This window comes from Meleagris gallopavo, chromosome 4, assembly GCF_905368555.1.
Source record: "Meleagris gallopavo chromosome 4, MGAL_WU_HG_1.1, whole genome shotgun sequence".
NCBI classification, from domain to species: domain Eukaryota; kingdom Metazoa; phylum Chordata; class Aves; order Galliformes; family Phasianidae; genus Meleagris; species Meleagris gallopavo.
The window spans coordinates 14,035,457-14,062,739 of NC_139407.1; the positions used below are offsets into that span (position 1 = coordinate 14,035,457).

A 27,283-nucleotide genomic window follows, 5' to 3' on the forward strand; every position below is an offset into this window, starting at 1 on the left:
GAATTTCCAGGTTATCCTTAGGCAAATTTTGTAGTAGTAGAGGGGGCAAAATACCTTCCCTTGACATGGGTGGTGCCAAACATCTGAACTCTTCATCAGTATGTCCAAGCCTTATAGGAAAAAAAAAAAAAAAAAAAAAAAAAGGTATCAGGATCGGCAATCATGAGTAAGGGGCTATCTCACAAATGCTCTGGGGAGATAATCCAGTCAGGCAGAGAAGCAGGTTTGACATAGAACACAGTGAACCTTGAAAGGGAAACTACCAGAGTGAGGAAGGTCACCTGAAGAACCAGCGGGGAACTACTGGAGAGAAACAAACTCCACAACCTCTGCAGCTTTGCTCTCTGCAAATTTTAAATCCGCAATATAAACTGTACTGACCCCAGTCAAATACCTCCTGTGCGGCCAAGTGGTGAGAAGGGCAAACACAGGTGACGTGAATTCAAATTTCCTGTTGCTGCAAGGGCAGCAGCCAGCTGGGGAATCTTCCAGTCAGTTCCAGTCACTTCTGCCAGCCACACACACACAGCCCCCGATCAGTCATAACAAGGACATCCTTATGGGATGATTTTTGGTCATCTTCTTCCCCAAGCACCAAGGTTTCACTGAACAGTTTCCACACAAGATTAATTCTGCAGACTCAGAGCCAGAAAATAGAGCTGCAGGGAGAACTTACCAGCTGGCTAGCTTTTTTTTTTTTCCCCCCAGGGTATGAAATTGAATGCCCTCTATTTAGCAAACCATTCGGTATTTGGCCCACACAAACCACAAATGATACCTTCTTACCTGAAGGCAATAAAAGCATTTTACCTTCCTTCATTCAACAAGACTGTTACATTAAAAGCCTCTTCAATTTTAAACATAGTGATTAACTTAACTTCTGTTGGCCCAATCACTAAGCTCAGAGATACTATCTGCTTCAGGTACTCTTTCCAATCCATGAAGGACCTAACAGAAGCCATTCCTCCAAACAAAAAAAGCACCTTGTACTTGCACAGAAGGACCGTCACATTATCTAAAATCACAGCAACACCAAGTACCCTCTGAAGACAGAACTTTATCGAAACCCCAAACTTTGCACACTCCAAATTGTACTTTATAAAAGCTATTGTTCTGCTGCCCCATTTCAACTAATTAAATGCACTGCATTCATGCTCCTTTGGAAAACTTCAGTATTATGTTTCTGTGCCACCTCCTTCTCTATTCTTTAATTCCTTTAATTAAAAATAAAGTAAAATAAAATCAGATGGCAAGCAGTCACGCTCTGAAACTGAAGGTGCTCCCAGCACCTTTTCTTTTCCTGAGTCAGCCCAAAATGGGGATCTCTAGGGATCTAGTCCCGTTAATTCATTTGACTCCCAGATTTAATACATAGTGCTGCTTCACCCTGGTATAGGTCATTCAGTTCTTTGTACCTCTAAATTACTGCCCCATCAACCACCTTCCTCCTACCTATTGTGCTACATCCTGTGCTTGTTCCTGAGTCTCCCAGCATTCGTGTAGGAGAACGTGAATAAACCTGCTACGTTTTTCTTTTCCTCCTCCGCCCACAGCAATACCAGAGTTGTGCAATAGTGTCACTGCACATGCTGTCAACCAGCCTCCTGGTACCCCTGAGATTATCCAGATAAGATATAGAAAATAATTAGCTTCAAAGTCTTTAGTCCACATTTTTATTTCTCCACTTCACAGCCAGTAGTGCTCCTGTAAGACCTCTCACAATTTGTCCAGAAAATAAAATAAAAAATAAATAAATAAATAAAAGAGAGATCTCTGTTGTGATTGTAAATATTTGGGCACAAAGCATAGCTATGTAGGTGTAAGTACATTGCATGCACCAGACTGTGCATGTGACCCGACATCCTGGGCAAGAATAGGAGCACTGCTTCTCCCTGTCTGCTTCATCCTGTCAGATGGCGATGTGCTGTGTCAGGCTCACCACGTGGGAAAGGTGCCTCAGCAAGAAATGTTAGACAAGGAGCTGTCTCAAGCTCATGAGCTGCTGCAATCTAAGTCATTTGGCTTTGAAGAAAAGAAACCAGCTGTGCTGCTTGCACTCCCTTGCCTTGCTGTGGTGTTGCCTTTGAAGGATAGGAGCACCCCCAAAATACCAACCAGGCAACTCCTGCTGCTACCTAAAATGCAGTGCCTAAAGCCCTTCCAGTCTTTCCTTGGTAAAATGAGGCTGGTCAGACTTGTTAACATCACACCGCCCATCTCAAAGCTTTCCTTTTCAAAGGAGGAGCCGTCTACTCACGGGTTCATTGATTCTCAGCCCAGCAGGAATGTTTGCTCAGGCATGGACAAGCCACACCTCTGATGACTGTAACAGGCAGAGCTCTCTCTGTTTTGATAGTCTATCAGCTGGGTTTATCAAGGTATATAAACAAAAACTCCCCTTTACAGAACTTCCCGCACTTCTGGCCAGCTGTCCCAACAGAACACGCGGGGGCTGTGTCTGAGCTGAGCTCACCTGTTATTTCAAGAAATTTTAATAGCAGGTTTTAAGCTACTTATTTCTTTTTTGGTCTATACAGGAAGTCTGAGCTTAAAAAAAAAAAAAACAACGATAGAAGTATAATTACCCTGGCACGCCTGCATTCCTGCTCCAGGCTCAGGAGGGAAGGGAGTCTTTCTTGTCAGTGCAGGCACATTAAAGCCAGGAAAAGAACCGGATCCCTGGAGATCGTTGCCACCAACGTGTGTAACTGAAACCCACAGCCATGCTGAAACAGATATTATCGGAGATGTACATTGATCCTGACCTGCTAGCAGAACTCAGCGAGGAGCAGAAGCAGATCCTCTTCTACAAGATGAGGCAGGAGCAGATCAGACGGTGGAAAGAAAGAGAAGCTGCTGCAGACAAGGTTTCAGCAAAGAAGCTACTGCCAAAAAAAGGTAAGAGCTTCCTGCTCTGGTCCAGATCCGACCAAGTCTGGTGCACCCTAGAAATGGGAGATAATATGCCCCCTAGAGCAATTTCTTCTCCCCAGAACACATCATAATTGCATTTCCAAACTGTAATTAAGCCCAGCTCTGATGGGGTAGTTTTGTCTCGACATACAATGGTTTTATTCTATGGCTCCAATGCTCTTTCCTTAGCCAAGTTACTAAAATCCCCTTCCTGAGAAGGCATGGCTTACTTGCTCCCATGAGCGAGAGATTCATCTCATCTCCCACTCAGTGGGGGTCTCTGAATCTATCTACAAAATAACCTTGGACTTAAACACCTCTCCTAGGGTGTCAGCAACATATACGAGTTTGGTGAGTGCTTTTACGTGGGCTGAGACACCAAATTGTGCCTTTAGACCTGAAGTTCCCTCGTCTTTATTAGGATTACATAGCCTGCTCTCTTCTAGGACTGCAGCACTGTTCTTTCAGCTCTTTCCCACCTGCTCTGTTTGCAGATAGCTCTCCACTCACCAGTCTCTGTACCAGGGTGGCAAGGAAGTGGAGAAAGAAAAGAAACAGTGACATCCCTTGCCTCTAAAACCAGAAATGCCTCCTTCACTGACCTGGCTGCAGTAGCATGAAATGAAAAGGGAGGTGCATCCTGTGTCCCAACTGATCTTTTCCCATGTACCACCTGCTTTTGGAAGGGTACTGCCAACAGCAGCAGCCAAGGGACACAGAGATTGATCACAGGTCCTGGAGACAGCTGCTGAGCAAACTGTTTTCTAAAAAGCCACTTCTTTTCCAGCCAGCACGAAGTCTGTACAATGGAAGCTAGGTGCTGACAACGATGTCTGGGTGTGGGTGATGGGTGAGCATCCTTCAGATAAATCGTATGCAGCCATCTGTGAAGAGATCCAGGCACAAAGAGCAAAGCGGTTAGCAAATGAGCAAGGCAAGGAGACCAGGTAAGCACCCTTCACTTGGGAGGTGGACAGGGAGGAAAAGACATTACTAGAAAGTGGAGGCTGGGCTCTTCTCTGGGCACTCTCTCCTCTGCTCAGTAAATTTTTCTCCTCACAAGGAAGCAAGCAGACAAGTCCAGCATTGCCACAAAGAGTAGCACTCTTTGTAAAACCTCTTTCTTTCCTTTGATTTAAATCTTGGGGCTGGGCGCGGTCATCACTGTCACACTGTACTTGTAGACTAGAGGCACAGGCTTTCTGCACATAATACCAGCAGAGACTAACTCCAGCTTGGGGGCTGCCCCAGCTCCTCAGTCTCCCAGGATATCCCTACTGTGTACTAACTTTAGCATATCACAGGAAATCGTAACTGTTTCTGCAGCAGGCCACGTGTTTGGATTGCACTGATTCACCAACAGGTGCGCCTGCCTGCCTACAGCAGGCCAACAGTTACTCACAATGAGTAACTTATTTAATTATTCCATCTACCTGATTTGGAGATACAACAGCTGCATGCAGGCACACTGCGACATCACAGCACTACTTTGCTCATGTCTAATTTCCTGTGAGATGTTTAGAGAGCAGAGAGTCACTCCCTGGTATTCCTAAGAACTGTCCCTTATGTTTCAGAGAGACAGACTGTGCTGTAACACAACCACAGCCAGAAGTCCTGGGTGAAACAGAAGTTAAGGGAAAAAATAAAAACACAGTAGAGGAACAGAAAGAAGAGGCGAGAAAAAACACTGCTGGTACAATTGAGAAAAGCCAGGAGCTCAAAAAGGTAGTTTTCCCCTTTTTTCCACTCTAATCATAATCATTTGCTTTGAGATCTAGGAAGTGCAGCAAATCCTGGTTGCTATTAATAGAAATCTGAGAGAAAAGCCAGCTGACTATTAAGGTTTTTCTTCTGTATTTTCAGGACAAGCCATACTGCTATATCCTTCCTTAAGACTTCGAAGGTCTAAATGCTATTGTTAGCTGGGACAGATCTGCTCTGCAGTACTAGTTAATCTCAATTTCTTTGCTTTCATTCTCCATGGATAAAGTGAGGGTCACAGTAGTTTCTCTCCTGCTCTGTGTCAGTTTGTCTGAAAAGCCATCCAAGACCAGGGCACGCATCCCAGGATGGCCCTCAGATAAATCATCTACTTTTACAGAAGATGAGAATAAGTATGTTAGAGAATACTGGTGGTACTACATTCATCTCAAGTTCCCTCTTTTCTTGTCTTTTTTTTTTTTTTCTTCTAGAGAAGATTATAGTTTATAAGCTTGACAGCATAGGACAACTCCAAATGCAATAACTATAGTGACAGCATCTCATCTTTACTGAGGTGTTTCATTACAGAAATATTTTTCTCCAGTAATAAATATATTTGTACTGTCTAACTAGCTACAAAAAGCCATTTACGGAGAACTGAAATGAAAAAAAAAAAAAATGAAATTAGCTTCCAATGCAACCAAAGTTGAACAGAAAAGTCCTGCCAATTCAATGGGAGAAGTCCAATCTCATTCTATGATTTTTCATTCCACCTTTCACTGCTAACTTCTATGAGTGTATATTCCTCTATTCCACAGCCATGCCATATTTCAGCATTAAAGCATTATAACTGAAAGCTGGGTTTGGGCCAAATGCCTCTCCCCCTGCTGCCAATATGCTGAAGGGAATCTGGTGGATGAGTGGCTGTCTCCTTTATCAGATGGTTCTGAATCACACAAGGTTTTTCTCAGCACTGTTTGCTGAAATTGAGCAACTATGTGGGAGATAATTTTTTTTTTTTCCTCCCTCCCTTTTTTAAAGAAAACTATTAGTTATAAATTAACAAAAAAAGAAAAAAAAAAAAGAAACCCCAACACCGAATCAGCCAACTAAAAATCCCACTACCAAAAATATAAAACCCTTCCAAACTTTTGCAAATGGAAACAGAGTGGTTTTGCATATTTTACTTTGTTTTCTGTCACTGTATTATAAATAAGTAATTTTCCCAGATTTCTGATGTTTTTGCTAGTCAAAGGGAGGATACAGACTGCAGACCCAAATGTTACATTTTGTAAGCGTGGAGAGGAAGGGGAGCTTTCTCTCACCTCCCTTGTTACATTGCTTTTTCTGTACCTGAGAGCTCTGAGCATTGTGCTTTGCTGCAGGGGCTATGGGGGTTGATCTAAACTGCTTCACTCAGGTTTTAAGTTCTTAGTTCTTTGTTTAGGAGATGGAAATTGGAAACCCAGGTTTATATTAAATATTAGCCCAACAGGTGATGGAGAAAGCAAAGCATGTCCTTGGTAAGCAGCGTAGTACAGCTACTGTGGGAGGCAGGCTGGGTCAAACGGGGAGGTAGGTGGGTGTTTGCTCAAAGACAAGCCTCATCTTTTCCTAAAAGACTGGTCTCAGCTGCTAGCATAGACAGACTGGTTTTAGGAAAGAGAAAACACAAGACATACAGCTAGTTGGTTAAGTCTGACAAGCAGTTGTTTACAGTAGTCAGCTGCAGCAGCAATTGAGCAAAGGCAGGTAAAGCTCTAGGTGGCAGGTTCTGCTATGGCTTGATTTACAGAGAGAAAGAAGGGAAGCTGTCTGCTCCTTGGGACCACTTGAGAGCGTCACTTAGCAAACATGGGCAGACTTGAGATGATTCCTGATACTCCTCACTCTTTCTCCTGTGGCACATTAGATTTAATATCATGAAAAAAAACCTATTTTTGTCTGAGAAAACTGGCAAAATTTGTTAACATACAAGTCACATTACTCCCTCTGCATTGAACTCCCATAGTCCAGCCACGTGCATATGCAGGAAATTAAACTGAGGTGTACCTCAAGTCCTGGGCACAAACAAGATTCACTCTGAGAATGCTTTGCTGGTGCTTATCTCCAAGGGAAAAAGCACTCCCAAGAGTTTTGTACTCTACCTGTGGGGAGAATGAAAAGGAGAGAGTAGCTGCTGCTTGGGATCAGCTCTGAAAATGCAGAATGTTCCTGCCTGCCTTACTGAGCTCACCAGAGAAATCCGTGAGAAAAAGGGCAGTCTGCAAAGCACAAAGCATGGCACTTCTACACAAATAGCATTCCAGGCTATGGCAGCCCAGCACTGCTACGCAGTACCCACAATCTCCACCTGAAATCATCCAGGTTTTTGTCAAGGGCACATTTCAAAAAAAAAAAAAAAAAAAAAAGTGAAGGTCCAAATTCTGCTTTTATTTCTCACTGCTCTTTTCCTCTGCCCAGAGGGAAGCCCGGGATGTTCACCAGATGCTGGCAGACTGCCAGATGAGGAAGGGTGGCTTCTCACAGGTAAGTTGCAACCTAGGATGTTCCTGACTTTGTGTCAGATCCAAATGTTACCTTTAACTCCCAGTCAGCCTGAGACTCATCTGAACCATGGAAGTTCATCTCTTGGATCAGTTTTGCCCAGTACCGCCATGTTCTTCTAGTATGGCGTTAGGGCAAAGCAGGCCAGCCTGGCAGACTGGGGAATAGCATAGGAAGATGTTTCAGATTATTTCTGTTTTGCCCTTCTTCTTCTTTCATAACCTGCAGTAAAGCAAGAGGTTCTGCATGTTGAAATCAAAGGGATTCATAACCGAGAATGGAGTACCTAGTTTTTCAAAACTAGCTGAAAAGCAAAGCTAAAGCTAGCCTGGAACAAAGCACTGAACATACTGTTTCTTTCACAGATGAAGGGAGGACACAAGAGAAATTCAGAAGAAGAGACTACAGTCACACTGAAGGCAATACCACAAAGCCACAAATGCTCAGAGAGCCAGAAGGTGTTGCAGAAATCTGATGAGAATGAGCCTGAATGGCAAGAATCCTGTAAGATCTTAGGATGACCTTTTCCTATAGGGCTTGAGAAACCTTAGGGCTCTGTGTGGTACCTCAGTCATTCCCTTGCAAAACTGGAACTCAGTATTTTTTAGTTAGTAGGTGGAGAATATCGCAAAAAAATATAGAGCTGCATTATCAGAAATTTTTCTGTGTCCATACAGCATTGAAACTAGAGCTGGGCAGTGAAATGGCCTTCCTTTTCTATAGGAAATTTATCCTACAGAAAATTATCCATTTGTAAGTATTTCCCTTTTTCAGTCTTGTCTATATTTTGATTAAAGAGCTCCTGTTTTTAATTGAAAGCTGATAGATTTAAATAATAATCAACAATTATTTGTCAATGTCAAGCAGAATGAGTTCTACTGGCATTTGACAGCCCTCAGATAACATATGAAAATAATAACAGACAGAACCCACATGCGTGTAGCCGCGGTATTTCATTTTAAACAAAAAGTAGGCCTTTAGCAGAAATTTGCAGTAACCACTGCTCGTGTGGGAAGGAATAATAGGTAGTGAGGATGAACTAAAAAGGATAATTTCAAAAGCATTTAGTTCATAGCCAACTCCTTTCACTGCGTGAAAGGAAACTTTTCAAGCTTCAGAAATGAGTGGGAAGGGCTTTTGCTACTCAGTAAAATTCTGTACTGTGCAGAACATCAGCACAAGGCCAGGGTAAGGCTTCTTCTTGCACAACAGAACTGTACTATGGAGAGGTAAGCTGATCTGAGACCTTGGAAATAATACGAAACATGAAAGAAAAATATTGCATGAAATACTAAGGGCCACTCCAAATCTCCCTCCCTTCCTTGAGGTTGGACTTGATGATCTTGAAAATCTTTTCCAACTTAAGCAATTGTATGATTCTCTGAAAGGCACAGTCCTTTCATCTGCTTCCCTTTCATACAAAAAAAATCTCATTGATCCAGAGCCCTGCTGCACCTTCTATTGTAAAGAATCCAAACAACAGGATCAAAAATGACAAAACAGTATGAAACTTACAGTAACATCTACCACTGCTACCAAGTATGTCCCGAACCCTCTACTTAAGTTACTATGATGACTACATTTCCTTCTAGGATCTCTCATAGTAACCACATACCTCAAAGGTGATTTTTCAGCATGACCTGAGTAAAAAAGATACTCAACTTGATTCCTTTTGAGGGAATCTTGCTGTGCAGCTTTTTCAAAGACTGGAAAAAAGGGTCATAAGCTTAGTACACAGAAAATATTGAGAAATACCCTGACACTCTGCTTGCCTTTGTTTCCAATCAGGTTCAAGTTCTGCTCCTCACATTTTCCTTTCCTGGGAAGAAGGAAAACTGAAGGCAAACCTAATGCTTTTTTTTCCTAGTTTCTCCTCTACTGTTCAGTAGATGGCAATGCTGTACTACCGTCTGTCTCCACTTCAGGCCAAGGCTTTTGTTCTTCTAATTAAAAAAAATGAATTTGATTACAAAAGCTCAGAAAGTACTAGCCTAACTCATACTGAAGAGCTGGTTACTCAGCAAAAACAAACAAAATAATATCCAGCCAAGTTCTCTACTCCACTGTAACTGTAAAACAGTTACAGCAACACTCCCTTCCCTTTGTAAAGCCCATAAAGATTTTCAAATCCTTTAGAGGATTAATTTGTGGTCATTTCAGCAGTTTTTCTGCCTCTCCAGTCTGCTGAAAATAGAAACAAAAGTTTTTGTTCATGTATTGCTGTGGCTTTTCCAACGTTATTTCACTACCTGCAGCGTAAGATCTCTTTTCCTCCTGATCATTATCAAAATTATAAAGATTGGGGTAAAATTCCTGTCTCAGTGCACAAATTAAATTGAAAGGCTGAAGGGCCACTTACTTCTCCCATCCTTCTTTCTCCCACCCTCTCCAGCCTTTCAAGGAAGACATAATAGTACCACTTGTAATTAAGCGGGGATTTTAATTTGACAAAGTAATTGTGCTTTTTTTTCTCCATTTCATTCAAAATGTCTATGGGTCAGCTGAAAACATTTTCTTATCTTATTGAATAGCTGTTCCTTCTTGCTCAGGTCTCTGCTCACATAAAAGGTATCACAGAAATTTATGTCTGAATCAAGAGTCACATGAAACAAAACCAAGCCATTTCTAAGTACAAAGATAGAACTCAGATTTTTAGCTGTTGAAGGAATAAGAACTGGGCTCTTTTAAATAGTAGATGCCCAAAAGTGGTGGGAGAGAGGTGAGAAGTGACTTCCAATATAGGCAACCTAAGATGCCTCTTTGAAAATAGAGGAGGAGAAGTACCTTAGTTCCAGAGCTCCCTCCCTCCACAGTAACACCATTTGTGCCTAGTGCTGGGACAAAGAGAACCTAAAAGCTCTGAAATATGTTATTCCTCAACTCCAGCAAACAGAGAGATGGCTAAGCAAAAGCAAGCTTAAAACTTGCCTGCTTGTTCACTCCTGTATGATTGCTTTTCTGTTCCAGTGCGGAAATCCAAGGCAGCAGATGAGAAGAGACGCTCTCTTGCACGGCAGGCCAGAGACGACTACAGGAGGCTTTCACTGCAGGGAGCCCACAGAGGGAAGCAGGCAGACATATCCAAGAATGCCACAGCAGGAGATCGGCGACCGCTCCAATACCCTCCTCTCCCACCCAAGCCTAAACTTCCACCTCCTGTGATGGCAAATGGCAGAGCAGTTAGGTGAGAAAAATGTGCACTGTTGAATGGAGGGGAAAGGGGATGAGATTCTTCTGCTCTGGCAAGGGCTGGTTGAGATGGCCAATGCCTGTTCTCCTCATGCAGAGAAAACATTCCACAGGGAAAAATAAGAAGGCTAAACTATATTCCAGCGTAGGGTATGAAGATTGTGACAGAGTTGTTGATTAGTGATAAGGTATATTTGTTCACTCCTGGAGATTAACCATCAGACTGGAATTCTCACTGACATGATTGTTCACTAAAATAAACTCCCATAGCAAAAACTCCATTTCAGTGACCTAACTGTGACAGTTCCTATCATGCTAAACAAAAAGCAATTCTTGCCAGGATCCAAAAGCTGTCATTTTAACTTGATACGCAAATCACTGCCTTTTGTAACAGGAAAGAGGCAATCCAGAGGACAATCTCTAATTCAACTGAAGAAAGCATCATCAAGTGGTTCAAAGAGGAGCAATTCCCCCTTCGCGCTGGTTATCAGAAAACCATAGACACGATAGCACCTTGGTTTCATGGTGAGTCCTGAGCGCTTTTGCCCCAACCCAACTATTTAAAGAGTTGTTTCTACTAACAGGGCTGCTATAACAGACTGATCCCAGGAACTTTTTGAAGGTAGCTAACTAAGTTTTCAATTTTTAAATATGTATGATAGTTTGAATTTCTCTAATTATGACAAACATCAAGTTAAATTCTTAAGAGTGAAAGCCAGATCTTCTCGACTTCTCATAGCTAGTTGTAACAAGCCTAATATGCTGGATGTAAAAGAGTTAGCACAAAGTACAGTTAGCTTGACACCATGGTCTGCTACCAGCAATGGCAGTACCTTTCTTGGACTGGCGGGAAGAAAACATGCAGGGGATAGAAACATTGTCAATTAGTTTTATAATGTTAAAGAGGGTTTCCTGGGAGAATTGCTCCACCTGCTCCTGAACAAATGCTTTTCTCGCTTCAGTTCTGTGTTGTGGCTTTTAACAGGTATCCTAACCTCTAGGAAAGCAGAGGAGCTTCTGAGTAAATCGGTGCCGGGGAGTTTTCTGGTCCGTGTCAGTGAGAAAATCAAAGGCTACGTGCTTTCCTATCGGTCTGCAGAGGGATGTAAACACTTCCTTATTGATGCCTCCAGTGATTCCTACAGCTTCCTTGGAGTGGACCAGCTACAACATTCAACACTGGCTGACCTTGTTGACTACCACAAGGTGAAGATCTAGCAATGCACTCATTAACTATTTTTTTATCTATTTGCCTCAGGGCAGTTCAAAATAAGAAGGATCAGATTCAGTTGATATCATGTGGTTAACTAGTCCCATTTTAGCTTCTATTGGATATTCTATGCGATGTTCCAGAAGGGTATGTGAGCCCAGTGGGGACAACCAAATACATCTCAGATATCTTAGACTTGAATTGCTCCCCCTCGAGTGGGCAGAACACCTTGTACAGGGCTCAAGTTACTACATGTTATTTAGCAAAATTGCTGATAAGGCAATACGTGACAGCATTCAGACTTCTTATCATTTTCTCTGTGATTGTCAAGTCCCAGCAATTTTAATAAATAGCAAATAGCTTGTCTCCAGCTTTAGAAAGAAAAAGGACAAGGTATATTTATAATTTCAAAGCAGGCAAGGTACGATATGGAGCAAAGGTAGCACATAATGGAAAGGAAGGAAGGCGGCTGTCAGGTCCTTATGACAATACCACCAAGTGTTTGCTAGCACTGACTGCAGTTGCATAGGCTCCAAGGTCTAGACTATGCATTCATTTACTGTAAGATCTGTCCAGAGACAGGACAACCATTTTGCCTAAAGGTTTACATAAAATTTATGCTTCTTTTAAGTAAGTGCCTAACATAATGTAGATGTGATTAAACTAAACTGGCTGATGAAGAAAGTATCTATGCTGAGTTGCTATGTGAAACTCTATCTGGGCTACTTCAACCTGCTTCTTGCGTAGGTTTCACAGTCCAGGCTGAATCTGCTGAAAGCAGGAGCTAGGCAACTTACTGGCACCAGAGCTGGAAGATTTAAAGCCTGGCTGTGAATGTCTGTATTAAAGATAGAGTCATACCCACAGTCTGTAAAGAATCCTATGGACTCTACTACACTACAGCAGATGTGAGTAGAAGCAGGGCAAACCTACCTGGCTAAAGTGCTCCGGTGGGTTCTGCTCATCACCCACTGGGTGACCATGAAATAAGGAGAGTTCCCAGCATGCATCTACTACTGGAATCGAGAACAGGATGGGAAACAGAAACGCGGTTTCCAGGGAATTCTCATTAGAAACAGGTTTGCCAAAGCAGAAGGCACGTGTACACTGCAAGATCCACTCCCACCCCTCTCACAAATACAACTCCCACTTATGGGCACCCCACCTGCACTAGTGCAACTGCAGCAAGCTTGCAGTCCCGCTAACTTGCTTGCCACACAATCCTCACTCCAGAAATTCCTAGGCAGGACAGCATCTCACGCTGTAGAAGCTGCTTATATTACAAGATAAGCATAGCTGTTTCCAAGACCTACCAGAATCATGTCACCGGATTACCACACCAAGCACAGAAGTTTCCTTGAAGGCAGAAGCCAGCCATGCAAATCTGCTTCCTGAATTCCCAGGGCTCTGCGACATATCACACAGTGAGATTAATAGGTCCACACAGTAATGGAGTGGCAATATATTGTGATATTCCAGGTATACTGGCCTGTTTGAAAAGTGTTTAATTGTATTCTCTGTCTACAGGATGAACCCATTACTTCTATGGGAAAGGAGCTATTGCTTTACCCATGTGGTCAAGAGGACCATGAACCAGATTACATCTCTCTCTTTGAGTGAAACTCCCAGTCTCATTACGTAGCCCCGCACCATTTTCACCAAGACTGGACTTCAAACTAGAAGTGGCTGACGCTTACCTGAAACTTGCCATAAGTGCCTCTATTTCAAATCCTTCACAACAAAGCAGTGGGAGAATAAGTGCTGTCACAGGCTTATTGTTTCAACAGAGTTAAAAGATGCATCAGCCCAGCAAGCTACAAGGCACGCAAATACATCATGAACGTGGATTCGACAACGAAGTATCAGTTGAACAGAGACAGATTAGATGATGAAGTATCAGCCGAACCGAGATTTTTGCAGATTTCCTCAGGGATATGTATGTTCAAGCTGTGTTTCGCTCTTGAATGCAAGGTTGCCTGCTGTCTGGGAAACAGATTGGTACCTAAAATTGAATGAGATCATAGCTTCCTGAAGGCACCAAACAAATCTGAGAAGTGAATCAGTCTTGATAGTAATTTGTTTAATGTGAAACAATGCTGTAAAATGCTGTGCCCTTGGAATCAAGGATGTTCAAGTAAAACATCCAAACACACCCTTGGTGCCTTTCAGTGAGATGTGTTCTCCGAAGAGGGATTTTTATGAAAAAATACATTTTAAAAATTCCTTTAGCCTCTGAATATAGACTATGAATAGTTCTCTAACCTGTATCTAAATCCCACGCTGGCTTTTCTGCCTAGAGGGCCATTAACTTTTTGCAAGTGAGTGGAAAAGGGATGCAAGAATTTGTTAGGAAGAACTGCATTCACAGAGCCTAAATAATGTAAGATATAGGGCCTGCATCAGTATTAGTACAGTTTACGGAAGTGTGTGCCAGTAAGTAATGCTGTTTTTCAGAACAGAGCTATTTATTACAAGTTATGTCCAGATTATTGGGATGCAGATGGTGTGGACCATATAACAGAACTTTTTCTTTCAACAAAATGTTCTCTCCTTGTATCTGTTATACTGCTCTTAAACAATTCAGAATATTGAGGAAGAAGCTGAACAGAATCACATAAATTTATCTTCACCCAGACTACTTCAATTTGAATTGTTTCACGTGAGAAAATGCACAACTTGAGATTGTTGTGCAAGACTGCTAACACCATCATTTGTTAGATATGTGACTGTCAAAGAGTAAGCAAGTACTCACTTGTTTACCTGTTCTCTTCCTTCAACTGGATCAGGAATACCCCGCTTAACAGAAGCAGTCAAAAGCTTCAGTCTTATATTGACCAGCATTTTGCAGAACATAGATTAGAAGAAATTCTTATTGTCACCTGGTCTTAAAATTTACAATCAGGCTCATAGGTGGTTTCCACAGAGAGCATAATCTGCACTCCAGCTGCAGCATGTTTAAATAAATAGAAATAAAAACCTTAATATAAATTGAGATTCTGAAAGTTTAGATTGTGAAAGTAACAACAGTAATGGGACAAAAGATTTAAGGAACTTCTTGAGCATTATATCACATATATGAAATAGATATTTTCAACATAATTGACATCAATCATGAGAAAGGACACTAAGTAGCCTGTAGGGGGAAGAAAGCTATCCTTCCCTCTTCTGAACTGCTTCTTCTGAGAAATTGTAAGTCAGAGATTCACAGCACTAGAGAATACCTTCTCATATTCTCAGGTGAACATAGCGATTGTTCTGCTGGAGACAAATCATAAAGTATTTTGTGTATGTATGGGCGAGTAAAAATCAGACAAAGTCTGTTAAAAAGGTAGAGTCTGAGAGCTTTCTGAGAGAGAGAAAGCCTGAGAAACAGGCTGTTAACTTGCGGAATTAACGTGCCGGTTTATTTGGCATTGACACAGCAGGACATGACAAACATGACCAGCTGTGTCTCTAAGATCCATAATGGGCCTCTTCACTGTTTGGACTGCTGACAAGTGGATACCTTTGTATTATAACTACCTATTTGCAAGTTACCCTTAGAATGAGTGGAGGAAGGAAGAATCAGAGATGCTGGTTTTATTCACATTGTGGACTTACTCTACAGACTTCCTTCTTCAACGGATGTTGTGCAAGTATTACATGGGTAATAACATTTGTAAACTACTTGCTGAAACAATTATGACAGCTGAAAGGACATGTCAATTTGTTGAGTCAAAGGCCTTCATTCCTTTAGCCAGGACATGTAGAAGTCCTCAAAAAGTAAACCCAGAAATCCCCATGTGACCTCTCCAAATATCAGTAGTGACCTGTATTCTCTCCCCAGCTAAGATCCTGTTCCAACTGTCATTCTGAGAAAGATCACAAGCTGTCTGTTTCTAGGGCAAGGAAGGTAGAGAGGTGCCTACCAAAAGCTACATTGATGTTGGATGTTCATATAATCAGCATGAAAGACCTCCACTTGTCTACGGAAGTGTAGGTAATAACAGCTTCCCTTTCTCTTATTTCCATATCAGTACAGTCTCCATGCTTAACCAAGGCCTACCAGACTTCTGCTGTGATTAGATTTTCCTCTGAATCTCATTGGGGTGGCCAATGACTGTGGGCTGGTGCTCTCATCACTGATTCAATCCCACCTTTTGCCAAACTACATTCTGCAGCCAAGATACAGAAAGTGCATAGACAATATTACTCCTGGCATCCCTATGGGAAAAGACATGCAAGAAAAATCACAAGTTATCTCAAAAAAAAAAAAAAAAAAAAAAAAAAAAAAAAAAAAAAAACAACCAACAAAACCCATAACTTGTGCAACTTTGACAGGGGCTTGATGATGTGCTATACGCAAAGCAGCAATGTGTTGAACTTACAGATGCCCAAAGCTTAGAATTAGAAACTAATATAGGTTTGAATGGACTTCTGGAGATCATCCAGGCATACTCAACATGTAGGACCTGCCAACCTTAGAGTAACATTAAGCTGCTCAGGGCTTAGGTTATACCCAACAGAAGATGATGGAAAATATCACAGGAAATAGACAAGGTCAAGTTCAAAGCAGGTTGCAATTGTGAAATTTCTACTATATGCATCATCCATTTTCAAATCCAAGTTAAATGGGACTGTAGGAAAAGCTTTCACTTTGGAACAGCAGGGATCACAGCCCTCAGATGCATTCAATGTGCCTGACTCCTCCCAGTACAATAACATTTGACAGATTTCTTCATCAGAAGAGATTAACTTAAACCATGTATCATACATGCTGGAAATGAAAACATTCACGGGAAGATCTACTTGAATTATTGCTGACGGCATTTTAAGTGATGCTTTAAGGGTTCTTTTCTAAGCACAGAGTTCTCTTTCCAGTGGATCCTTGTTTATTTTTGCACTGCTCTGGGACATGTTTGGTGTTCCACATGGAAAGTGCAATGAAGATCACTTGCATCTAACAAAAGGCAAATATGTAAACGTACATCAAAGGAAGACGTACTAACAGTAGTAGCACGTTCTCTGCAGATTCTGCATGCAGTGCTTTCTAGAGAGGTTCACGAGCACTCTTCCTATCACTCAGCAAAAGGTCAAATGGCATTTTATTCATTCATAATTGCTATCTTTTATACTTGTTGCCCCTAGCTTTTACAACCCAAAACCACATCAGCATCTAATTTCAGACAGCCTTGATCTAATGTGAAGCTATAAAACAAAGAGACCACTGGGAGAAACAGCATTTAGGTAAATAAAAGGGATTGACAAACCCATGCATTTTTTGTTGGCTATTGAACATTGAAATGATAAACAGCAGTCAGCATTAAACCGATCCACAACAACAATAGCTCACTTGGAACAGTTTTAGATCATTGAAAAAAAAAAAATCCATTAAGGTGGCTAATTTCATGCACACACAATTACTATAAGAGAATTTCCAGGGTTCAGTTATTCATAAAAAAAAATCTATTTTGTTAATTACAAAATCTGCTATACCCTCGGCAAGATTCTACATTTGGTTCAGATGGAATACTTTGGTATAAAGTAAGAAAGTTTTCATTAATTTTTTTTAACTGGCGTTCAGAATTTCAAGTTTCCTGCTAAACCAGTACTCCAAGTTGAAATATGAAATACGTTTCTTCTTTCCAGCACTCAGATTCTACAGTAAAATCAATTCATTTATCTGAATAAAGTTCCCATCCAGGAGAAACAGATCTGCAGAGCATTTTCCAAGCATTGGAAGGTTGTATTGTTTCCTAGTAAGGCTAGAATTTGAAAGCCCAAGTATTGACAACATAATTCCCGGGCAAAATCAAATCCATTTAAAAAAAAAAGAATGTTGAGATACTTACAGTATTCCAAAGCAGAAATACACCATCTGATTCATGTGATACAGACGTATGTGATACTGCCAATTGCTTTTGGTTTACTGTCCACAAAATAGAATCAACACTAACCTCACATGTTCTCAAAAAAAATCACAGTTGACTGGCAAGGTTTTCTCTTTCTGAATTTTAAAAAGCACTGAAATGCCTCTTGTCACTGAATCAACTGGTGAATAATCCTGTAAGTACACTGCAGCTGTCCCCCCCCACCCAAGTCCCAAAAAGGAAAAAAGACTTTTGGTCACTCCAAATCACTGTTAATCATCAGATTTCCTTTTCAGAGCAGGAACTCTTTATCTTTGAACATAGCCCTTCTTAGATACGTAGAAAATAGCTCATTATTACTGTTCCACAGGAGGGTCAATTTTTTAAACAACTGCATGCATCTTACAAACATTCCAGTGGAAGAGCATCTCCTTCATTACTATATCACACAGATATTTATGAAACATTCATTGTCTCCATGACTTTTAATCTCACCAAGTGTTCATGTCTCCCCTGGAAGCAAGTGCTGGACAAGCTAATAGAGAATTTAAAAGCCCTATTAAGAAAAGTCAGAAGAAGTGAGGACAAGCGCTTTCCCTCATCTGCTTTCGCTTCCAGCCCGTTGTAATCTTCTTTCTCTTTCAGTCTTAACCCATCTTTTGTTAGGAAATTTCTGGCTTCAGGTCTTCTTACTGCTCAGTTTCTGTCTGTGGAGGTGAGTTTCAATCTCTTGCCTGAATACAAGCATCCCTAGCTGGCCGTGAGAAGCCTCATTCATGGCTTTGGATTGCATGCACATTTTGTACTGCTCTGGGGTCAGCTCGTCCAGACATTGTTTTTCATGCCAGAGATGGAAGAGACCCCTGACGGGTGTTCTGATCACGATGAGATTGCTGTGAAGGTATTTGCGGTACAGATGTACATCTTCACCACCCCAGCCTTTAATGTCCAGATCAAAGCCACCTGACACAAAGAAAATCCAGAATAACTCTAGAAATATTCATCTTCCACTACCAAATTTGATGCTATTAATTGCACTACTGCTGTTTTCTAGCTCCAGTCAGGCCTTGAAAACAGCTATGCTTTCTGCCAACAAAGTGTCCAAAATTCCTCAACTTCAAATCTTTCACCACCAGCCAGAATTGCTTTATTTGTATTAATCAGTGCTTGGATTCTGGTAACCTCTACGGCACTTGGGAATAGTCTGAACACCTAGCCAGATCACTGCTGCAAACAGAGGCATAGATACACACTGGCCAGGGAAAGAAAAGTTGACTACAATTTCAGTAAAACAGCCAATGTATTTGAGCGTATTATTCTTACCTATGTTGATAAAATCAGATCTGTACTGGCAAGTCATTCCAAAACCAAAGTCCCTCCAAAATCCAGTTTCTTTTTTAATAATCTGCATGAGGGGAAAGGAACATTTATATGTTAGTAGAAATGCTTACAGCATGAGCATCAGAGAAACAAGTTCCCAAATGCAGTCAGAAACAGAAACAACTGCCCATTTATTCTACACCATGTGAATCAGTAGCTGATCTACCAGCATTCGTAGATATTTACAGCCCGCTTCTGCCCAGAAAAACAACCATGTCATTAGATAGCAAGGATAAATCCCCTGACAGAAAAAGATCAAGTTTTGCTCCCTGCCTGCTGTTGTAGCCCAAATGGAGAAATATCCCCACCACAATCTGGAGTTTGCTTCTTCAGAGGTACATCAACATACAAAATCATTTTTCGTGGGATACAAATCACATGTAAGAAACATACTGGTAAGACAGAAAAGCCAGACTCTGCTACAGAGCTGATGGGTAGCATCTGGATTGTGGACAAGAGCTCTGGAAGAAAACAGATGTTCTGATCTGATTGTACAAATGACAGCTTCTTGATTAACTTAGTTTTGACCAAAATTTAAAAAGTGGTAAGGATAATTTTCATCACATAACTATTTTAGCTACCAGCTAAAACTAGAGTCCAGAAATGTAAATATATATTCCATAAAAGTCTTTGTCATAACAGATATGCTGCCCACACTACTGAAATGGACTAAGAAAATATAGTGTATTATAGATAGAAAATCAGAGCAATTAGAGACCATGGCTATCATTTTCAAAGCAAATATACAAAAATAGATTACCAAGGTCATAATTCTTATGTGTGAGTGATTTAAACTCTAAGAATTTCAACAAACTGGGACAGGTATTTAAATCCTCTAAGGAAGTCAGCAGTACTTCACCGTCTTCAAGGAGTGGTTACAAATCTACACTTAAGCAGCTATTTTTGAAAATTTCGGCTTCCTTTGCAACAGAGTTGCAGGAGATGAGGCAGGATTTCCATTTCTGGATTTATCAATCCCAGCAGTATTTCCTTAACCAAAAATTCCTATTCCAAAATAGTCTCTCCTGGCTTCTCATTCATGCCTTCCCCCTTTTGTTCATAACCCTTGTCATTTCAGTGGCTTTTTTATTATTATTATTTATTTTACTGCTCCTGTTGCTGTCTCTTTCTTGTTTCTTCTCTCCCCCCAAAAAACCAAGCCGATGAGAGAAACCAATTAAAAGTAAATAAGATTTTATCTTTCAGGTCTGCACTGTAACAAGAAATCTCCATAGTTATGCCCTCAAAGCAAGCTACTCATACGCATTAGCATTATTATTTCCCATGAGCGCAAATAGCTTCTGCACAAATCAATTTATTTCAAAGATTTTATAAGTTTTTCTTTCTCAGCAACACGAGTACTGGGACAGAGCTAACTGTCTTGTTTTAATGGCAGAGATCTGGCCTCATGCCCAGGAACTAATGTGGGCTGAAAATATAAAAATCTACATAAAAATGAGATTGGCAGTACTTTTTGAAATCAAGAAGCTTTTTTGAAATAAGCATCACACTTTATGATTCAAGTATTAGCTATAAATATCTGCACAGTCCTGACAAAGCAGTTTGTGGAATTTATGAGAGTTTGTGAGCTAAGCTCTATTTCCTTTCCAAACAGTGTTTACAAGCCTGAGGATCTCTAACATACTCTCATCAGAGAGAAAAGCTAAAGCAAATTCTATAATATTGCCACAGCAGGTTTCCTCTGAGACAAAAGCAGTAAAAAGGATGTTCCAGACTCTTCAACAACATTTAAAATGAATTTTAAGCATGACAGCTTCAAAAAAAGATTGTCTTTTCATAACTGTTGTGAATGAGGAAGTAATCTTTTAATCCCTAGGTGCTACACTGCCATGATCTTTCAACTTATTCCCTACATCAGTAGTCTAAAGTACGCTTTATTTTAGAAAGAAAAAAAAGGATTGTCTGTTTTTTTCAGTTGTGACTGTTGCTGGGCTTCCAACACCACCTAACTCTCAGCTACAGCAAGCGTGCCCAGCCTAGTACAGGACAGACCCTGGCAGATGCAGCACCTGCAACAAGAGAAGCAGCTGTGGCAAGCACCAACTTCTCAAGATGTAAGGAAAAGAAGTAGTGCGAAGAGGAGATGAGAGCAGCATCAGGGACTTTTACCCCAAGACAACACGCCATGGGCAAGTTGTTAGCTAATTAAAAAAAATTCCTTCTGACAGAGCAGCAGATAAAATTGAAAATCTTAGTTTCCAGGTATAAAGTAACAAACGTGGGCTAAAACGAATGGTACCAATATATTTTTATGGCTGAAATAACTGCAGAATTCACAGTGAGATGATCGTTATACTTAATTTTGTCTTCATAGCACTCTTACGCATGTCGCTACGCACAAGAAATAGGGAAAAACTTCCTAAGAGCACATGCACTGTTTCAAATTGACAATTTTGTACATATAAAAGCAGGCATAAAAAATATATACTTACCAGCTGCTGTTCTAAAGATGGGATGGAATCTTGATGGCCATAAATTATACTGGGATTATACTGGCTGAAGAGTACAGGATAGAAAACTTTCTTTCCTGGAAATGACAGTGGGTTAATTATTTGTTTTTTAAATTGTATAAAATATTTCTCACACCTACAAGATGCAATCTAGACTAGATCAAAACCGTACAGTCAAATAAGTTTTCAACTCAGCCTATATTCTTTGCATGAGAACACTAAAGTGAGGATATAATAAACAAGAAGGTTCAGGTCCAGAAAATTGAGGTGCCAAAGGCAAGGAATTCAATTACAGTAGGTGTGGGGGTGCTGTAACCTTTTAAAAGCCAACCAGCAACGGTATTTCCATCTTAGTCTTACTTAGTTCCCTAAGTTTTAAGAGTGATTTACAGCAGCTTCATCACCAATTCAAATACAAGAACACTGTAGTGAAGTGTTACACAGTGGCACAGTGGATTTGCAGAAAGCAGAGTAGCAGTACCTGGCTGTGTGTTCAATCTACAGGAGTTCAGAAATTCAGCTGTGAAGTATATGTCCACATCACAAAAAAAGAGAACAACATTACTTCCCTTCCAAACTCGAGCACCAACATCTAATCCTTTGCCCCTGGAAAACTCTTCATTCAGTTGGATGAAAGTGAAGTTCTTGAAATTGGTTGATCTAGGGTAGGAAAATATTTGTCAGCATATGCTCACTTCCAGCTCTTAGCGCAAGTTGAGATGAGAATCCACCATGTGACAACTAACATAGAAATTTACCATACCAGGGTTCTGAAAGCACTTTAGGGGAACAGACGAGCTCTTAAAGTGTTGAGGAGATTTCCACTATGCGTACTTTCAGAGCTTGACCTGCTTATGACTATGCTGGCATTCCTGTCAGAGACGTTCCTTGGGCAGACCTTATAAAGATCCCATGAAGCTTAACAGGAGACGTATTCCTTTAGCAGGCAGCTATAAAATACCTGTGGCCATATTACCTACAGTAACTATTTAAGTAAGGGTCTTCTTCCAGCATAGAGATTATTACAAAGCTGATCAAGACAAGATTTTTTTGGTAAGATGGTCAAAAGCATCTAGGTTCTGTATGCTCTACTAGATTGTACCTGTTTCTGAAAGGCAGCCTTCAGACTTCACAGTTGAAAAGTCACCTTCAAAAATCCAGAAAAAACTGCCAGAATAACATCATTTATAACTGATACAAACAAAGAATGTTTTTTTTCCTCCAATGAGTTAAGGGCTTCTTTGTTTTTTAAAAAGAGTCTCCAATTCATAATACAATAACTGTGTGCACTGTTCATACATCAGATACTCAGATACTTACTTGGAGGTATTTTCAAGTATAGATTTGACCTCATTCACTTGTTCTTTTCCAAAGTAAACAACTGTGAGGTGAATTCTCCCATCCTGCTGAATGCCCATTTCCCTAGAGAACAAAGACACATTTATATCTTGTCCCAGAAGTTAGCGTGCTTCAGTAACCAGCACTTCCTGGGAAAGACAGTGTAGGGTGGACCTTGGAAGGCATTCCTGAGGGCAAAATTCACGAGCAGAGATCTCTACACTGACTAAGGGGTTCACTGCCTCTGCTAGAAGAGGCTGCAGACTAATTAACTTTTAGGCAGGTTGGATAACAACTCTGTAAACAGTGTGTGCTATTTTAATAGAGCATTGTTTAAAACCCTCATCCAGATCCAAGAAGAACGATCCAGCAGGCATTAACTGTGCCACTTATAAGATCACGATAAGAGGGATTTTAAACAGGCTATACAATCTCTACTTCTTAACTTCGGTTTGTTTTTTGTTTTTTGTTTTTTTTTTTAATATAATGGATACTTACAAGTTCAGATCTTTGTCATTTTGCTAGGGAACTTTTCGTAAAGTCAAGTATCACCTGGTGACCAAGTCAAAAGCCTAAGGGTACAACTACTTTGACCTAACACAACACGTGCCATATTTGTACAAAGTTTAATCAGCAAGACTTTTTCCTCTAATCAGTAGAGATCAGCATGACCAGAGGTGATTTCTCCCATTCTAAAACAAACGTCTCTCAGATGGTTAATCTAGACAAGGAGCCTATTTATAGATGGCTGTAATTAGCAAAATAAATCCCATTGCAGGAGTCAGTATCTGTTGCTAAGACAGCCTTTTCTAGGCAACTATTTAAAGCTACATTTCAACTACATCTTAACTCCAAAGACCATATCTACATTGAAAATGAAAAGGACTTGAAAATTAACAACTCCTAACTACCCTGAAGTTTGAATATATTTCCTTTCTGACTTCTATTATCTTAGTATTTTCCCAAATAAAGCCTGGCAAAATGTCTGGAAGCACTAACTCTCTATTTTCATTAAAAACATTTCTCTGCTACTGACAGCATGAAATTCTTACACTGCTACAAAGCAATATGTGTCTAGTGCAAGCCAGGTGCTACAAACTATTCAGAAACCTGCTTCAGCAGGGGGGTTGGACTGGATTATCTTCAGAGGTTCCTTCCAATCCTATGATCCTGTGATTATGCGATACATGAAAATCAGAAATCCTCATGACTGAAATACAGTTGCTTTTACTGCTAAACACAATGCATTAAGAATCAAATGCCTTTCACTCTCTTTAGCCTCAAAAATGATTTCTTAAACACACAGTAAAATGCTCTGTAAACATACCATAACTTTTACTGAGGGAGATCTCAACAACTCCTTAAGTTGCATCTTACTTAGTAAGTAACATATAGGAGAGGCAGCACTGGGATGGAGACCTACCTGAAATTCTGCATGAATTGACGAAACTTGCTGGCTCTCTTGGCCAATGGCACAATGACATTAATAAGTGAGTCAGCCATATTGACATTTTCATTTTTCACTTTCATTACTGGGCCAAACGGCCGAAATAGAACAACCTTCTTGAACTGATGTTTTTTGTCCCCTTTAAAAGTCAGCTCATACAATGTGCCTTTGTCTTTTTCTGTGCGATAGATCCCTGCGTGAAGACAAGAGATAGAGGATTTAGGAGTAAAACTCAGCTCTAGGACAGAGAAAAAGGATTCATGGGCTACATCTAAGCTGAAAAAGCAGCAGAGGCATGAAATATTTGCTATTAAACCATTATGTGATTCAGTATCATTTGTAGGAGGCAGTCAGACAACGCATTGGGCTGTAGGAGTTACTTGGTATTCTAACAGATGCACACCTACACTTGGCTGAGTTACAGCACCCTGAAGGTCACCATTTGCTCTCACACAGTATAATCCTGCAGACACACTGTCCTTTTTTTTTTTTTTTTTTTTTTTTTCTTTTCCTCCAGACTGATCTAGTTGCACACCATGCCCTGTCCATCCCAGAACACAGCATGCACAGTGATGCAGAGATAGCGTAGAAGGCAACCTGCCTCTTGGTATTATGAGTGATTAGGGCATCTTCCAGAAAAGCCACTTCCTAAACAATGCATTCATTTCTTACTTTAGGGGAGACACTCTGAAAAGCCTTGTAATAAAACCAGATGCCATCAGCTTCACCTGTGGCTGTTAAGGACAAAACTCTCCTGTTCCTTAACTCTTCAGAGACTTTTTCTTTCCTCGTGGCAATGATGCCCACTCCTGGGCAATGGTCTGCAAGGATGACACCGTGGCATTTGCCACAGAGGAGAAGCATGACAAATCCTTCAGCTGTGTTGGACAGCTTCAAAGGATATTTAATTCATACAAAGTAGCCAAGGACTGTTACCTCAAACAGACAGCAACAAGTCCATTTCTGCCACAGGCCAACCCCTCTGTAAGCTGCTCCAGTGTGACTGTGTGAGGAAACACCACCACAAACGTGGCTTAGACATTACATTAAAGCAGGTGCTGTTCAGTGAAGGCCACATACACATTTCTTAACAGGATTGGTATAGTTGGTAGAGAGCATTTTTGGATTTATTTGTTTACTACATGGAACGAACTTTAAACTTCTTCCATGAGTGAAACTGGCCCCATGCTGAAGGCTGGCATGCATTGTAACAGTAACAGTCACATTCTACTGAAGCACTCCTGATACCTTAAATGTCACACAGATGGCCAAAAGGCCCTAATTGCTATCCATTCATATCCATATCCATGCTTCTGGCTCTGCAGTGCATATTCAAAACATTTTCTTAGTCCTATCCACTACATTTAAGAAGAGCTAGCATTTAATTTTTCACAACTCTTTCAGCCCACTGTAAATATCTCAGCTACTTAATTGGCAGAGAAGTCTAATTCCACTCCATTCCCTTTCAGAAATTCAACGATCAAGGAAAACACGGTTGTTTTTCCTCAGGTTGACTTTTTTTTTCTTCCTTACCTGATTATGAACAACAGTTTGACATTCTGTATTGAAAAACTCTTTGAATGGCCAAGTGACATAAGCTCTTCATTTTGTGTTGTAGGTCTAACACTGGTATGGCAAGAACATCTGTGGGCTTGTCTTATCTTCTCTGCCACTGCTTAAGTGTTTTTTTTTCTTAATTGTGCACTTCAGCTGCTCAATACTCTACGCAGAAATACTGACCTATTGTATCTTTCATGTTTTATCTTTAATACCAGGTTACTGAACAAATGCTCCGTTGCTCCAGCTTCACACAGGACTCCAACAACACAGAATACACATCTTTATATTTCTGCTGATCTTTCAGAACTGTGCTCTTGATTCTCCCTAGCTTTCTCCGTCTGTCTGCCCAAGATACAAGCCATAAACTACCATTACTCAACTTGAACCTGCAATGGATATCATCTGAATGGAGATCTAATTGTTCTTACATTTCCTCTTTCTGATAGTCAGAAAATGGAAATCTGGGCCTCTGAATTCTTACTCACTATTACATAAAGCCTGCTGATAATCTGAGTGTATAGCTGAGTGTACTCTTTCCTTAACATAGGCCATGCCAAGGACATTTGTTTTGTGGAAGAATTACATAGCCTTCTGACGTTAAGATAAACAAAAAAACTAAATTAAGTCTGATATACACTTTCTCTAGAGAAAAGTAGACAGGAATGTTTCATTTTTGATTTAGTGAACCAACATTTTTCATAATAGCAAAGATATGATTAACCAATTTAATAACACCTACCAGGTGACATTCATAACTTCTCTACATCCTCTCCTGCAGCAGCCAAGAAACAATGCGTTCATAAATACCACTTCCCCAGTGATATATACTGTACTTGTAAATTGAGGAAGCTTTGTCAAATAAGCAAGAGGCTCCTTAAGGTAGAGTGCATATGGTGTCCCAAGGGTCCCTATATCCAATGCTATACACACATCAACAGAGACTTCTTCTAGCACCACAGTTCAGTTCAAGACTTCTAGCACAGCTGAAAGCGAGAAGCCCAGGCAAAGGCAAAGTTCTCTTGTGCAAGGTGGCAATCCAGAAATTAATAATTCTAACATTTTACCTTTAAGGGAACTGCATGCAAGCTTAAGACAGGTAATTAAACATAGTTTAAATGTGCATTGAGTATGACCATCTGGGCTTCGTTTGTTTCTTTTTGGTTTTGTTTAAGGAAAAAAAAAAAAAAAAAAAAAACTTTTTCCCAGTTCAGGTGTTAATGTAATATTTTTAGAAAAAGGAAGCAATGTGATTTGCCCAAGGTCAGGAAGCAAGACTGGGAAATGAGCCTGAATGTCTTTAGTCATGGTGGGGACTCACACAGCAGAATATCTTGCCTTTCACATGTTCCCCTCCCCCCCCCCTCACTCCCCATTTCCAAAGGCACTACATCACTTTTGCCATTAGGACGTTCTATTTGATTTAAAGATGCAAACACTGTATTTTAAGAGATAGCTAAAGGATGGGGGAAAAATAATCTTAAAATAAAAATTAAAAAACAAAAACAAAAACACCAAGCAACCAACCAGAAAAACCTTTCTTGAAAGGGCTGTTCCTGAAAATATGGTAGTCTGGAAAAGCTACATCTTCACAATGGGTAAAGGAAGGCCAATTAACCACCTATGGCTTCCATCACAGCAGATGCCTCAGCATTTGCACTGCTCCTCACAGAGGTAGGAA

At 40.5% G+C, this 27,283-nt stretch overlaps 3 protein-coding genes across 16 annotated transcripts in view; 1 reads left to right on the top strand and 2 right to left on the bottom strand.

Moving 5' to 3' along the window:
• CDKL2 (cyclin dependent kinase like 2) overlaps positions 1–2,727 on the bottom strand; it is a 29,328-nt gene extending 26,601 nt beyond the window's left edge. The window contains exons 1-2 of one of the 2 annotated variants that reach the window (XM_085221847.1): positions 2,586–2,727; positions 55–110 (exon numbers count right to left, since the gene is read on the bottom strand). In XM_085221847.1, the coding sequence (XP_085077973.1) occupies positions 55–110; positions 2,586–2,601 (72 nt within the window). In that variant the 5' untranslated portion in view covers positions 2,602–2,727. Of the gene's footprint in view, positions 1–54; positions 111–1,452; positions 1,511–2,585 lie in introns of those variants that run through there. The other variant, XM_085221846.1, reaches the window with a different exon arrangement.
• Positions 2,724–15,855, top strand: SH2D4A (SH2 domain containing 4A). The gene is made up of 9 exons (XM_085221867.1): positions 2,724–2,898; positions 3,701–3,860; positions 4,488–4,638; positions 7,078–7,143; positions 7,527–7,665; positions 10,129–10,345; positions 10,745–10,875; positions 11,336–11,556; positions 13,088–15,855. The coding sequence occupies exons 1-9, from the start codon at positions 2,724–2,726 to the stop codon at positions 13,178–13,180; spliced, it is 1,353 nt and encodes a 450-aa protein (XP_085077993.1). The 3' UTR covers positions 13,181–15,855.
• A 772-nt stretch (positions 15,856–16,627) lies between these two features.
• Positions 16,628–27,283, bottom strand: part of CSGALNACT1 (chondroitin sulfate N-acetylgalactosaminyltransferase 1) — a 46,732-nt gene continuing 36,076 nt past the window's right edge. For all 13 annotated transcript variants that reach the window (XM_085221858.1, XM_085221850.1, XM_085221853.1 and 10 more), the window contains 6 exons: positions 24,022–24,238; positions 22,581–22,682; positions 21,742–21,920; positions 21,243–21,337; positions 18,733–18,814; positions 16,628–18,372 (listed from right to left, as the gene is read on the bottom strand). In XM_085221858.1, coding sequence (XP_085077984.1) covers positions 18,089–18,372; positions 18,733–18,814; positions 21,243–21,337; positions 21,742–21,920; positions 22,581–22,682; positions 24,022–24,238 — 959 coding nt within the window. In that variant the 3' untranslated portion in view covers positions 16,628–18,088. The remainder of the gene's footprint in view (positions 18,373–18,732; positions 18,815–21,242; positions 21,338–21,741; positions 21,921–22,580; positions 22,683–24,021; positions 24,239–27,283) is intronic.